Source organism: Hypanus sabinus, chromosome 13 (assembly GCF_030144855.1).
Source record: "Hypanus sabinus isolate sHypSab1 chromosome 13, sHypSab1.hap1, whole genome shotgun sequence".
Classification (NCBI taxonomy): Eukaryota; Metazoa; Chordata; class Chondrichthyes; order Myliobatiformes; family Dasyatidae; genus Hypanus; species Hypanus sabinus.
In genome coordinates, this window is record NC_082718.1 from 95,532,177 (window position 1) to 95,548,035 (window position 15,859).

The 15,859-nt window shown below is 40.6% G+C and overlaps 1 protein-coding gene across 1 annotated transcript in view; it reads right to left on the reverse strand.

The window, feature by feature from the left end:
- Positions 1-15,859, reverse strand: part of aacs (acetoacetyl-CoA synthetase) — a 158,535-nt gene that overhangs the window by 19,022 nt on the left and 123,654 nt on the right. Inside the window, exons 13-14 of the mRNA XM_059988238.1 lie at positions 8,094-8,207; positions 5,720-5,845 (exon numbers count right to left, since the gene is read on the reverse strand). Of these exons, the coding sequence (XP_059844221.1) occupies positions 5,720-5,845; positions 8,094-8,207 (240 nt within the window). The remainder of the gene's footprint in view (positions 1-5,719; positions 5,846-8,093; positions 8,208-15,859) is intronic.

The window sequence follows — 15,859 nt, forward strand, 5'->3', positions numbered from 1 at the left end:
AAAATGCGTGAGGCTAAGTAGTCAAGCTTACTGTGGTTTTTCAAGCCTTCTACCTCAGCCACAGCAGACGATGAACCTTGACCTTCGACATCGAGGCAGGCAGACATAGAAGATAACCTGCCTACCCTGATGGAAACAGACGACGATGAGATGACACCCTAGTCTCCTCTACCTCCCACCACCCCAACCTTCGACAACTCAGCCTAACACACCATCATCAGTGTCCTAACTGTATTCCCAATTCCGCTAAGTGAGACTACACTGTACATACATTATTTCTACTTTATATAGGCTGTGTATTTTTATGTATTATTTGGTATGATTTGGCAGCTTCATAGCTTAAAGGTTACTGGAGAGAGTGTTTCTGCTGAGAGTGCTTGCGTGAGATTTTCGCTGCGGTGGACAGTGCTGCAATGACTGCAGAAAAGTATTCCTACTTTATATAGGTGGTGTATTTATCATATCATTCCTGCTTTTACTACATATTACTATTATTTTAGATTTTATGTATTATTTGGCATGATTTGGTAGGTTATTTTTTGGGTCTGCGAACGTTCACAAATTTTTCCCATATAAATAAATGGTAATTGCTTCTTCACTTTACGACATTCCGGCTTACGAACCGTTTCATAGGAACGCTCTACCTTCGAATAGCGGGGGAAACCTGTACTTGGGTTCCAGTGGTGAGAGCTAAGAAGCAGTGCTGGACTTTTTCCAATTTAGAAGGTACGTCACTTTGATGCATCTCTTATCTGGTGCACTCAGTTTCCATGGCCAACAATTGCGTTTCTAGTCCTCAACCTTGCCCATTTCATTGTGCTTCTTCAGAAGAGCATGGACAGCATATCTTGAAGCTCCTGTTTGCTGCAAAGTTTCTGCCTGGGAGGGACCTTGCTGATGGAGGATGACCACCTTGTGTCTTGTTGCTATGCTCACTCTCGTCTTGGTGTAAGAATGGATGGTTTGACAGTTAAACTGTCACATCTGTCACACCCTCACCTCTAGGTTTGATTGTCTTTCGCCCAGTTTGTTTCTTTCTACACCCATTTCCATTTCCTTTAATCAGTTTAGTTCATTCAACTCATTTTGTCATTGATCACTGGTACCTGTTTGTTGTTGTTGTTGTTTAATCATGCACTTGGCCATATGCCTACAAAGTAATGAGGTTTTTATTTGAAAAGTGTTCTATTACTTAATGTTATTTCCTTTAACAAAATGCAGAAAAAAATCTCTGTAGCATTTAATTTTTTGGAAAATGGATGTTTCGAAATCTAAATCTCACTCTTTTCTACTCACACACCAATTCAGGAGACAAAAATTAAACACCTAAAACAAAATTTATATACAAAAAAAAACTAGGGTGCCTAAGACTTTTGCACACCGTACCGTATTTACTATAAAACAATTTGGAGTATGACCTTATTACATTTATAATTATTCCACTGGAATTTGATATTCTTTATAATTAGCAGTGGGACTGAATTCATATTTTAACCGGAGTGTCATTGGACACGCTCAATAAATCCTAAGCATTTGTAATTCTAATAGCCTTTCTAATTGATTGTACTATTACAGGCGTGGTATTAAGTGGCTGTATCAGTCTTGTAGAATCCGACCAAAGAAGATTGCACTCGTTTAGCAAATAATGTATTATCAGGGGCAAAGATTAGCAACTCATCAGGGAGACTGCAGTCAATAATTGTGGCAATTGGCTGGAATTACCCAAACATGTGACAAAACAGTTTTGGTGGAATGACGTGCAAACAAAACTAAGCTTTGACAGCGCGTTTGATTCTGGGATCAGCTACAAGAAAAGCTAGCATGAGATAATCAACACAAATCTCATCAGAAATTCAGCTTCTCAAAGAACAATTGTAAAACAATATTGACAAATTAATGGTGAATAACAGTTAAAACATAAATAATAAAAGAAGAATTTAATCTTAAACAAACATTATCAATTATCTTAAATCACCTTTTGCTTAAGGTACAGGATGGAAATAAAATCAAGATAGCCAAATTTTGATAAACCAGAATTTCAGATCAATTAGTCAGCAGTAAATATTTCCAGGTATCAACATACAATCTGGTTCTAGATATACTATCACCACTTAAAGGGTACAGAAGAAGCTACTGGAAGTGGTGGATACAGCCCAAGCAATCACAGCGCCTCCACTTTCTTATAAGATTGCGTAGGTCGGCATGTCACCAAAACGTTGACAAACTTCTATATAGACGCACAGTGGAGAGTACCCTAACTGGGTGTAGCACGGACTGATATGGAAATGCCAATGCCCAGGAACAAAAAACGCTCAGAAAGTTGTAGATACAGCCCCGTCTGTCACAGGCAAAGTCCTGCCTACCAATAAGTATATTTACATGGAGCGCTGCCACTAAAAATGTTCCCCCCTACACGTCATCTAGCGCATCAGCGACAACCTTGCCATTTCTTTAGCATTTGTTTTACCGGGTCAAGTTGCCAGCCGGATTCGAACCTGGGACCACTTGTTCTAAAGTTCCGGTGTGGGTACCATTACATCACCAGCACAGACTGCCACACAAAATCAGTATCCATTACCAGACCCCCACCAGGCCATGCCCTCTTCTCACTACCACCATCAAGGAGGAGGTACAGAAGCCCACACTACCAGGTTCAAGAAGAGTTATTACCCTACAACCATCAGCCTTCTGAACCGATATGGATAACTCAATCACCACTACAATGAACTGATTCTACAACCTACAGACTCACTTTCAAGGACTCCATGTTATCACTACTATTTTTACTTGCACGGTCTGTCCCCTTTTGTACGTTGGTTATTTGTCAGACTTTATCAGTTTATGTATAGTTCTTCATAAAACTCTATTGTACTGTATTTCTTTTTTTTTATAAACTGAATGATATAAGATTAAATGGTTCAAAAGGTTCCATTTAATATCAGAAAATGAATACAGTACACAACCTGAAATTCTTACTCTTCGCAGGCATCCCCGAAAACAGAAGAGTACCCCAAGGTACAAGTGGCAGAAAAATGTTAGAATCCTAAAGCCTCCCATGCACACACAGCAGCTAAGCATCAACACTCCCCCTCTTAGTTCAAAATCCAATTGTTCACTCCAACGATTCAACAAGCCACTGTCTCTCTCCCTCCCTCCTTAATAAAGAGGCAGAGAGGGCGCTGACAGCCAATGTAGATTAGATTCTATCTGTTACATTTACAATTATTGCACTAATTTGCTTCCTTTACCTTTTTGAAACATCCTGAGCAATTCAGGTGTATCCCTGTCTCAAGAACCTGAAACTTCGGAGTTCCCCCCCCCCCCAGGAATACAGAATGGCCCAATGCATAATGCAATAATCCAAGCAACTCAAATATGCGCTCCCCCACCCCCGTCAACATCCATGTAAAGGTCTCACATAGGACTCATGAATCACATCATGACAGTTCAAACAGGTAAAGGAAGGAAACTATTCACAACCCCGACACTACTTTAGAATAACAAGGCAGCCACCCCACATAAATCCACAAGCCGCCAGTGTTATGTGGAAAAATACTTGCACACACGTCATTGCTTTTCTTTCCTCTACAAGACATGTCCATTGACTGTTTACTTTAACACTTTAACCCAGCCAGCGATGTAGTAACTGGGTGATATCCCCATCAAACAACTTGGTGATGATTTTGTTGCATGTGACTTAAACTGGTTTTATGCAGTGCATATAATCAGCCTTCACTCTCTGCATTTTTCTGCATTATTTAGCCTGCCTTTATTGGAAGAAGTTGCTGTAGCTTCTATTACTGAGTAGTGAGTAAATAGATCTTCACTTCACTACATTCTGAAAACTTAGAATATTCAACTCATGCAAAAAAAAGGGATCTTTTGCCCATTATTCTAACTCAGTTCTGTTACTTTCTGTGCCTTGAAAAAGTATTCAGCTTCCCACAACTATTTTCACACTTTACTGTCTCATTTTCTGAAGTTAAAATATACTGAAGTAGGATTTTTTGAGCTAACCTACAAAATGCTGGGCGTCATGTCAAATCAAAAGAAAAATTCCAAAACCAGTCAACAATTTACTAAAAATCAGAACCGAAGTCGTGAGGCAGAAAAAAGTATTCCTTCCCTTTGCACTTACTAAACTAACTTTCTTCGGGGCAATACTGTATATTACCAACTCACCCAATTTGTTGATGTAGGAAATCGGAGAATCACCTGTTTTCAATGAATTCATAAGAACAAACACCCCCTGTCTCTGTAAGGACTAACAGTAAGGTAGATTTTCAACAGTCCAAACCAAAACTGAAACAAAAGAGCATTCAAGCAAGTCAGGGAAATAGTACTAGAGCCACAGATCTGGGAAAGGGTACAAGATCTTCTCAAATGGACTGAACATCTCTTAGAGCTCATTGCAGTCCATTGTAAAAAAAAAGAGTGAAAATAATATGAAACCACAGCCACTCTGCCTCGATCAGGCTGCTGCTCTAACCTGAGTTGCCGGAGAAGTCTGGCACTTATAAGAGAGGCTACTGTGCCGCCAACAGTTACTCTGAGTGAGATGCAGAAGCAGTGGCTGCAACTGGAGATGAAGTTCATGGCTCCACAATCTCTAAGGCCTTGCACACAATGGGTACTTATGGAAGAGAGGCAAGGAAAAAGCCCTGGCTTTAAAAAAAAACATACACTTGCTTGTAAAGGCTTTGCAAAGTGTCACTTAGAAGATACAGTAAAGATGTGGAAGAAGGTCTTGTGGTCGAATGAGACTAAAGTGGAACTTACTGGCTTCAACATCAAGTGGTACATGTTGCATAAATCTAATATACACATCAGCCAGGTAACACAATCCCTACTGTAAAGTATAGTGAAGGCAGCGTCACACTTTTCAGCAACAAGGACTGGGTATCTGGTCAGGATTGATGGGAAGAGGAATGCTGGTAAATACAGAGACACCTTGGATGAAAACCTGCTAGTCTCTGCCAGAAAGCTTAAACTGAGGATGAAGTTTGTCTTTCAGCAGGACAATGACCCAAAGCTCACTGCCAGAGCAACATGGAGTGGGTTCATATGAAGAAAATTGATGTCCTTGAGTGGCCCAGTCAGAGTCCTGACCTTAACGTCTCGGGCAAGACCTCAAGATTGCTGTTGATCACTGCTCTCCAACTAACTTGACACAGCTTGAGTAATTAGCAAATATTGCTCCATTACATTGTGCATAGCTAATAGAGACTTATCCAAACAGATTACCGGCTGTAACAGCATCGAAAGGTGGCTTAACTAAGTACTGAGCAAAGGGGGCTGAATACTTTTGAACTGCTGACGTTTCAGTTCTTGAATTTTTTGTTTTTTCTGGTTTCTGGTGGGGGGGGGGGGGGGGGAGAGTATGTGATCCAGCAAAAAAAAAACTCTCAGTTAAACTGATCAAAATCCCAGGTTGCAATACTCCTCAATGATGTGAACAAAGGGTTGGGGCTGAAGACTTTTATCACTGTTATATCACTGTTTAACACGAGTCAGATGGATAGAGCTCTATTTGGTATGTTTACCACATCACTGAGGTATTATAAAGCCTCATTGATGTAAAGGCATCATATTAAAGTACTCCAGGCCCAGGAGCCAAATGAACCTCCAGATTTACATCGCAGTGCCTCTGAACACTCCCTATTGCTCACAAAGGGAAGTAAAGTCACTGTTATAAAAGGCATTAGGGGTCTGCTCATACCTGGAAATTTAGCAAAGTATGCCTTGTGGTACTTGCTGCCATTTTCATCATTCCAGAAGCGTGTAGGTTGGCAGGGAATGGGTTTGGTGCACACCAGCTCTCCACTTTCTCCCCACAGAACTTGCCCTGTGGGTGAAAAGAGAATCAAAGTCACGTTTCCCATCACGTTTATTGCTGTTTTGTTGAAACTTACTCAATGGACTGCTTAATGCAGGTTACCTTCTCTATAAAGATAATTAATTAAATTTTGGCATTCTGGCCATCATGTACACATTGTTCATTAAAAGCTGCAATGGATTGTAAGTAATTTGATTTTTTTTATTGATGAAAGGAAAATTGATGGGGGGGGGGGGCTGAAGTTTCCCAACAGGTAGTGTTCTTAGTATCAAAACTATCAGTAAAATATTATGTGACAGCAGTTTTAAGGTTCGTCAAATGAGTTACTAACCAGGAACAATATAGTGAATGATCCAGGCCTGGCAGGAGTTCTCTCAAGACTAAGGTCTCCTCATTCATTCAAGGGGATGGAACAGCAATAAACTGACCCGGAGATAAGTGGATGCTTGTGGACAGATAAGTAGCAGATGGAGAAGATACCAGCAAGTAACAAATCAGAGGAAGAAGGGTTGCTAGGATTGATGTCAGATGGAAAGGTAACAGTTGAACAGGAACTGGGGGCGTTAAAAAGATGGAAATCCATTCAGGGTAGAACCTGTGAGTTGGGCAGGGTGGTGTATGGGGACAGTTTGACAAAACTGTGACGTGTCTTTGTGCAAGTTGTTGAAGATATGTTAAGCAGGCACAGATAAAGATATGTAGGTAAGATGATGTCAACCCAAAGTGATCCTGTGGAGCAGAAGAAACTTGGCCCTAAAGATGAGCTTTAGAAAAGATTTTAAAAGGGAGCAGGAAGGTCAAGTGTAGTGGTCTCTGGAGAAAGAGCCTCAGCGAGAAGGGAGATAAGGGGGTGATAGTTTCTCAAGCAGGGATGAGCCAGAGAAGAGATGGTGCACTGACGGCCAGAGAGAGGAACCTAAAGCTGTGTGAAAGGTCAGGAAGTGGTGGATGCAGATTCAACAGCAACATTTAAAAGACGTTTATGAAGGATTATGGTCCAAGTGTGGGCAGATGGGACTAAACAGAAAAACATGCCAACACAGACTAGATGGGTCAAAAGGACCTGTTTCTGAGTTGTAATGCTCTGTGACTCTACCTGAGCAACTGAAGTCAAATTCAAGGGGCATTTATATTGTCTACAGGTACAAGATGGCTTGCATATCTTGATATCTTAAAGCACTTAACAGCAAATTAATTGCGTTTGATATTTCCAGTTCAGGCTACGTCCACACTAGACCGGATAATTTGGAAAACGCCGGTTTTGCATAAAAACGATAGGCGTCCACACTACACGTTTTTAAAAATACCTCTACCCACATTGAAACAGAGATTTCGGCAAATCTCCTTCTCCTGCACATGCGCAGGACACGTCTACCAAAAACAAGCGACATGTTTGGTGTCGAATCTCGCCGTAAAAGTGTGTGTTTGTGTAGTTACAGACCAGAACGACAGACAGCTGTTGGCTTTCGAGCAAGAGTACTTAAAAGTAAAAAAAAATACTGGAGCGTACAGAGGCAACTGACAGATTGACCCGGCTGACAACGAACATTGAAAAACTGACCAACTCTGTTGTATTAAAAAAAGAACCTTGTTAAATGTATAAAACATGTCTGCATCAGTGTCATCTTGTATTTCCATACAAAGTTACATTAGGCTGTTACACATCTATTGTCAGAGAAGTACTTACATAAATAGGTAAACCACCTTCATACGAGCAAAGACAGAAAACAGGGCAAAGTGAGTATACTTATTTATTCAGTAAGTTATGGATCAAAGTATTTGGTGAGTACATTTCTAACTCTTCTGGCATCAGCTTCGTTGCCATCTGTTCTGAAATTGTTAGGTTGCGTTCAAGAAAACAATGACAGCACGCTGCTGTCTGACAGCGTTTTCAGAAGTCTCCGGTTACCTCGTCCACACTGGTCCGGCCAATCCGCTGTTTTCAAAACTACACACTTTGGAGAGTGTTTCTGAAAAGCTCCGGTTTTAGGGGATGAAAACGCCATTTTAGTGTGGACGAAGAGTAAAAACAAAGAGAAAAAGCTTCAGTTACAGATTTATCCGGTGTAGTGTGGACATAGCCGAAGTGGACTCAAAGAAGTTTATTATGTCATTTGATCCACTGTCCGAAAGTTCAACCTTTTCATTGTCCTCACTGGCAGTTGTGTAGGAACATATTTATTAACATGATAAAATAGCAGATTATGGGTTTAAAACATGGCAGATTATTAGGACGAGACATAAAAATTGTGCTCACTTTCTTCATTCCAGATTTCCACAGCCATCCCCAGGTTCCTTGCTTGTATCTCTCCTCTGTAAACTGGAATGGTGAAGTTCTGGCCCATGAAACATGAAATGATGTCCGTCCCACCTGCAGGAAATGGGACAAATATGTTTACCATTTTCAACATGATCTCTCTGAGGGTGTAATAGTTGTAAATGTTCATTGTAAATCTTTCATGCAGTATACTTAGGCTGGAATTCAGAAGAATGAGGGCAGATCTCACTGAAACCAATCAAATACTGAGAGGCCTAGATAGAGTGGATATGGAGAGAATGTTTGCTATAGTGGGTGAGTTTAGAACCAGAGGGCATGGCCTCAGAATAGAGGGATGTCTGCTTAGAACAGAGGAGCTTCAGCCAGAGAGTGGTGAATCTGTGGAACTCGTTGCCAGAGATGACTGTGGAGGCCAAGTCACTGAGTATATTTAACACGGGGGTTGATAGGTCCGTGATTTTGTCAGGGTGTCAAAGGTTATGAAGAGACGGCAAGAGAATATGGTTGAGAGGGATAATAAATCGGCCATGGTGGAATGGCGGACCAGACACGATGGGGCAAAAGGTCAAATTCTGCTCTTATGTCTTATGGTCTAAAAGTATGCTCAAAAAAAAATTCTAGTTCACATTGGAACACACACACACACGATGCTCATGAAAACAAAACCTCCAGCTGAAGTCATAATCTGAATATTACATCTAACCATTTAAGTCATTAAAGCAGTTCTGATGAAATGTGAACTGAATCTGAATTGCAAAAGAATTCTATAATTACTTAGTAATAAATTTTATTTTGAACAGGTCCAAGTACACCTAGAAACTAATAATTAATAATTCTTCTAAAGTTCTCTCCTAGTCTTTGGTTAGTTGTATTTATTTGGCATTAGCAGACATGTCATAGCATGAGACCATAAGATACAAGAGAAGTAGGTCATTCGGCCCATAGAGTCTGCTCCGCCATTCAATCATGGGCTGATCCAATTCTTCCAGTCATCCCCATTCCCCTGCCTTCTCCCCATACCCTTTGGTGCCCTGGCTAATCTAGAACCTATCTATCTCTGACTTAAATATACCCAATGACTTTGCCTCCACAGCCACTTGCGGCAACAAACTCCACAGATTTGCCACCCTCTGACTAAAGTTAATTCTCCACATCTCAGTTCTAAATGGACTTCCTTCAATCCTGAACTCATGCCTTCTTGTCCCGGACCGCCTTACCATGGGGAATAACTTTGCCATATCTACGGCAACACGAGTGAATCTGCAGATGCTGGAAATAAATAAAAACACAAAATGCTGGCAGAACTCAGCAGGCCAGACAGCGTCTATGGGAGGAGGTAGTGACGACGTTTCAGGCCGAAACCCTCCTGATGAAGGGTTTTGGACCCCACACGATGGGGCAAAAGGTCAAATTCTGCTCCTATGTTTTATGGTCTTATGTCTCCTGATGAAGGGTTTTGGCCCGAAATGTTGTCACTACCTCCTCCCATAGATGCTGTCTGGTCTGCTGAGTTCTGCCAGCATTTTGTGTTTTTATTTGCCATATCTAATCTGTTCAGGTCTTTTAACATCCTGAATGTTTCTATGAGATCCCCACTCATTCTCCTGAACTCCAGGGAATACAGCCCAAGAACTGCCAGACATTCCTCATACAGTAACCCTTTCATTCCTGGAATCATTCTCGTGAATCTTCTCTGAACTCTCTCTCATGTCAGTATATTCTTTCTAAAATAAGGAGCCCAAAACTGCACACAATACTCAAAATGTGGTCTCCAGTGCCTTAGAGAGACTCAATATCACATCCCTGCTCTTATATTCCAATTTCCAATCAAAAGGTTGAAGACAGAAAAGGAATAAAATAAATCAAGGATGGAGATGCTGATTAGAAGTGGGTCTCTGTTGTGTATGAAAGGCGTCGTGATTGTTGCCTCCGTGGTTAATACTCCTTGCAAATCCTCATTACTGCAGATTATAGCTATTCATGCTCTCAGATAGGACTCCCAACCTTTTTTATGCCATGGACCAATACCATTAAAGCAGGGTGTCCGTGGAGCCCAGGCTGAGTCTAATGTGATCTCCCACCTCAAATCTACTGCTCTGAAGAAAACAAAACAGGATGGAGAAATTATAATGAAGTAAGGATATGGTTAAGGATATAAATCAAATATCTTTTAACCTAAAATATCCAAGCTATTAAATATTAGCTACATGTGTGCTATAAAAAGAAAATGTAATTTTATCATGGCAATCAATATAACTGACCTTGAGTATCTCATTAAATCAACCACAATGGTAAGCATTTACAGGATTGCAGATGAACGGAGGGAACAGCAAGGACAATGGCATCACACAATAGTCCCCAGATGTAGCCACTAAGCCACAAGCACCACCCCTTCCTTCCACATATTTTACAAGGTATGTTCACAGATTCCAAGGGAAGGTTAAAAAAAAATTCCATCTCAAGATTCAATGCGTGAATAATAGAATTTGCAGTTTACTGAAAGCTGTGAAACCTTTATCCCCAACAGAAGCATTTGTAATCTGCAGAATAATATTTCCAAGCTAAAAATTAGGATGGCATTTGGGAAATGCCATTGAGTTGAGGAGTGAACTTGTCCAAACAGTCGCTGTAAACCTGTAAGGTAATTCTCACCATATTGGTTTCCTATACTTGTATATGTTTGGGACCAAGGCTTTAAACAGTTATCTATTAACAGTCAAAATCTATTCACTCCCACTAGGTTCGGCTGAACACCTTAACAAAATATATTAGCTCATTACAATTTGGCATGGATGTGCATTCCATCCTTCACTCCTTTAAATCTTCTTTTGAAAAGGAAGAAGATAGAGGGATGCCATAATCAAAGGAACTGCTGAACTATCCATCACCCGCAAGAACAAATCAAATGCTCTGCTGCACATCACAAGAAAGACTTCAGCAAAGAAATAATAAAAGATGGTTTGGTTTGCCAAGCTATTAATTTCCAAAGTGAAAGAACCATTCACACATTTGCATTGACAGAAAGTGCATCAATTTTAATAGAGTACAATTTATGCTGTGTTAGAAATGGGACCAAGAAGCTTTACATTAGCTTAGTTATATGGAGTCTCATTTCAACTGTGCAATGTTCCCCCATGTTGATGTAGCACCTGAGCAAGTAGACGAGTGCTATAAGTGTGTTGCCGATTATAACACCTCAGCAGAATTTACCTAACTAATCTTGTTGACTCCCAAGTAGCTTTGTGTACAGCACGAGCCAATAACTTATATATAAATAAGCATAATTTCAAAGCACTGGGAAATTATCAAAATGCTGCCAATGTGGCTCCAGCCTTCAAAATACACCATCAAATGAAGTATGTTTCATAATCCGGAATACGAAAGGGAAATTAATTTCCATCATCCCCACCTCCTCTCTATTCAATCTCCAATATCGATTCTAATGCTTGAATGCCCTCCTCATAACAAAGTGAAAGAGTCTTCCAGGAATGTTGTACGTAACTGAAGCCCACCCCCCAGGAATCGATTATTACTCCGAGATAACAAAATAATTGCAAAAATGATTTAACACACAAATTACAAAGGTGAATGCAAATGTGCCAGAGAACCCACTATTTATCTAGTACTGAAAATGCCATTAATTACCCCACAAAGGAGTTCAGTATCTCACATATCCTAAAAACGCCTTTGCTTTTGAATAGCAATTCAAGTAACACTTTCCAAATGGTCTATATGATTAATTTAATTTGCCTCAGAAAATCACGTAAAGCAATGCTCCAGTACTGTTAGCTGCTTTGCATTCATTTAATTATAGAACATTGTCAGGTAATATCATAAATCATTTAAGCCTGAAAAGAAAGCATTGATTTAGGAGCGTAATTTACGACTCTGAATTTATAGGAACCCACCTATTGCCAACGGGTGGAGATCAGCTCTGACAGAAGGAGATTAACACTAACAACAGAAAATGAAATGAGTTTTTTTAAGGAGATTTAGCATGTACCAGTTGATTCATCTTGTGGCTTTCAGGAGCCAAGCTCTCAGAGTTGTTAAGTAAGCTCTTGTAACTGATATAAGATTCTATTTTGTTCAATTCAAATCTCTCATCCTTACGTTTTCCCATTCTTTGCCATGTCCCTATTTTTGATAACAAGATTAACTAGACTTTAGAGTTCCCGGCAAATCTTCAGTTCAGGGCTAAAAGGAATCACGTGGGAGACATTACAGGGGTGATAATTTTCTCCACATAGCGAAATTGTCCATTTTACAGCCTTGTTAAAATTCACAAAGCCCAGCCCACATAAGCTGGCAGATTGGATTTCCAGCCACAGAGAGAATTAACCCATCACCCAAGCTTAGATGACACTAGAATCTTTTACTCCTTTTATTGACAGAGGTGTTCCAAAATCTAGTATCGCAGTTTAATTGATGTCTCATTCTGAATATTAATCATATGCACAGTTCCTGCAACATAACAACCTTTACCACAAATTTTTCTGCAATACCACTATATACATCATTACTTTTTTTATTTCTATTTTTTGCACTACTTATTCAATTTAACTATTTAATACACACACACACACATTTACTGTAATTTGTTTTTTTTCTCGATAGTTACGTATTTCAAGGTACTACTGCCACAAAGTTAACAAATTTCACAAGACATGCTAGTGATATTGAACCTTATTCTGACTCTAAAGTGATCTCATCACGTGGTGTCACCAAGGTATAAAACTATAATAATGAGCATAGTTTTACACAACATTGCACTTATTCTGCAACTGATAAAAAGCTGGAGGAACTCAGCAGGTCGGGCAGCATCCATGGAAGTGAATAAACAGTCAACGTTTCAGGCTGAGACCCTCCTTCAGGACTGAGAAGTGGGGAGACACCAGAATAAAAAGGTGTGGGGGGGGGTGGGGGGGGAGAAGGGTAGGTGGCTAGCTGGAAATTGACAGGTGAAACCAAATGGACGGGTATGTAAAGGGCTAAAGGAGGAATCTGATAGGAGAGGAGAGTGGACCATGGGAGAAAAGGAAGGAGGAGCGAACCCGGGGATAAGTGGTGAAAGGTCAGAGTGGGGAAAAGAAGACGAGGGGACGAGGAGGGATTTTTTTTTTACCAGGAGGAATCAATATTCATTGAATCAGGATGGAGGTGACCAACCTGATGTCATGCTCACACTTACTATTCCTGAACCAAACCAAAGTTAAAATATTTGACTGAACATAAACGTATCTAACCTATCTGAGTGGGGTCTGCAATTCAGTTCAACGTTAAAGAGGAATGACAACGGTGCATACAATGGGAGCCTCATTCAGGAAGGAGGATAAATGCAAGTGGTTAGTCTATGACAGGGGTCGGCAACCTTTACCAATGAATGAGCCATTTGGACCCGTTTCCCACAGAAAAGAAAACACTGGGAGCCACAAAACCCGTTTGACATTTAAAATGAAATAACACTGCATACAATGTTTTTTTTTTGCCTTTATGCTATGTATAAACAAACTATAATGTGTTGCATTTATGAAATCGATGAACTCCTGCAGAGAAAATGAAATTACATTTCTGCATGCAATAAAAATATTTTGAACTCCGAAAAAAAGACGTTGGGTCGAAGTTTACTTTTAAGTAAAATACTCAATGTCTATTTCAGTCCTTCTTGTATTTATGAAAAACGCCAAACTTAAATTGTCCGCCAGCAGCAAACCAAAAATAACGTCAGCTAGCTGTCAACCTGAAAAATAAAAGGACTATTTCACTGAACAATGAAAAATATGAATATACGTAAAAGAATAGGCAATTAAAATATTTATCATACTTGGTTAACGGGATTTCTGCTCCTGGACCTCAGCGCACAGCGTCTGCACATCAGGGCTGTATGATGTCACCTTCATCTTTTCACAGGATCGCAAGCTGTCATCTGTGAGGCGTGCGCGGTTTGTTTTTAATAAAGTTCATGTTGGAGAACACCTGCTCACATACATATGTGGATCCAAAGATCGACAGGACTCCAAGCGCATACTTTTTAATGTTTACATAAATGTCGGGGATAGCATTCCATGTTTCGAACACAAGTTTGTCCGGTTCAGGGAGGTTTTCAATATCACTCCATTTGTGATTCTGAGCAAGAACGGCCTTCTGACGGGCAACATCTTCAAGGTCTGCTGTCAAGCGTCTAAACCTGGACACCCATATGTCTTTGTTGGCTATGTCGGCCAGTTCCATCTCAACATCAGGTTGACTCACACCTACCAATGCAGTCGTATTCAGTAGGGATGGATCGATGCTTAGGGGAGTGACCGGGAAGGATAATGTGTTTTTTTCCTCTCTGAACTCACAGAAGCGTTTCCCAAACGATGTCTGCATTGCGATGATTGCAGAATGTAAATACTCCGAATTTATCATGTCGTGACCTTGTTTGAACTCCCTCAAATTGGGGAAGTGAGACAATGTGCCTTTCTGTAAATCTCTGGCAAGCACTGTCAACTTGCGCTCGAATGCCAAAACATCCTCCAACATGTGCAGGGCTGTGCGTCCTTTCCCCTGAAGAGCTATGTTCAGCGTGTTCAGGTGCGCTGTCATGTCTACCATGAAGTGTAGCTTTTCCAGCCACTCTGGCTGTTCCAGCTCAGGAAAGGTGAGCCCTTTGCTGCCCAGGAAAGTTTTCACTTCTTCCAGACACGCGACAAAGCGTTTCAGCACCTCCCCTCTGGACAGCCACCGGACTTTGTTGTGCAGCAGGAGATCACAATATGCGCTTTTCAGCTCGTCCAGTAACAAACGGAATTGACGGTGATTTAAACTCTTTGCCATTATTTTATTGACAATCCGAATGACAACATCCATTACTTCTATGCATTCCGGAGGAAATGTTTGAGCGCACAGTGCCTCTTGGTACAAGATGCAGTGAAAAGTCAGCAGCTTTCTGTCCAGCGACTTCTGCAGTAAAGCCACAAATCCCTTGTGCGCTCCTGTCATACTTGGTGCCCCATCAGTAGCTACTGCCACCAGGTGGGTGGTCTTTATTCCTTTGGCTCTTAAACAATTCAAGACAGCTTCACAGATGTCCTCCCCCCCGTGTTTGGCCTTTTAGAGGTATCAACTCAATCATTTCTTCCTGTGGCCTGGCAGAGTCTACATACCGGCAGAACAGTGATATTTGTTCAATATCACCTTTGTCTTTAGACTCGTCACAGGCAATCAAGTAGGCCACAGCTGAATTGATGTCTTTAATTTGCTGTCTTGTGATGTCTTCTGCCATTTTTATGGTTCTGTCTTTGCAGAGAGGGGCATATCCCTGATTTTCTGCACAATTTCACTCTTGTTTTTAAAGTCCGTGAATAGATGTTCTGAAATCTTAATGAAAGATCTTTTTATATATTCACCATCTGTAAACTGCTTCCCGTGCCTGACTATTTCCTGAGCGGCAACAAAACTAGCATATGTAGTTGATTTTCCAGACTTCATCCACTTCTTGAAATGATTTTTGCTCAGATCAACCTTCCGCATCAGTTCTGAAACAACTTTTTTTCTCTCATCTCCATTCGGATATTTTTGAGCAAAGGCTGCGTGTTTATTCTGGAAATGTCTTGCGACATTTGACTTTTTGTTGTTTGCTAGTTTCTCATTGCATATTAAGCATACCGGTAAACCAGTCTCGTCAGCAGTGAAAGCTAATGAATCTGCCCACGTATCATTAAACGTTCTGTTATCTTCAGTCACTTTCCTTTTTTTAGAAT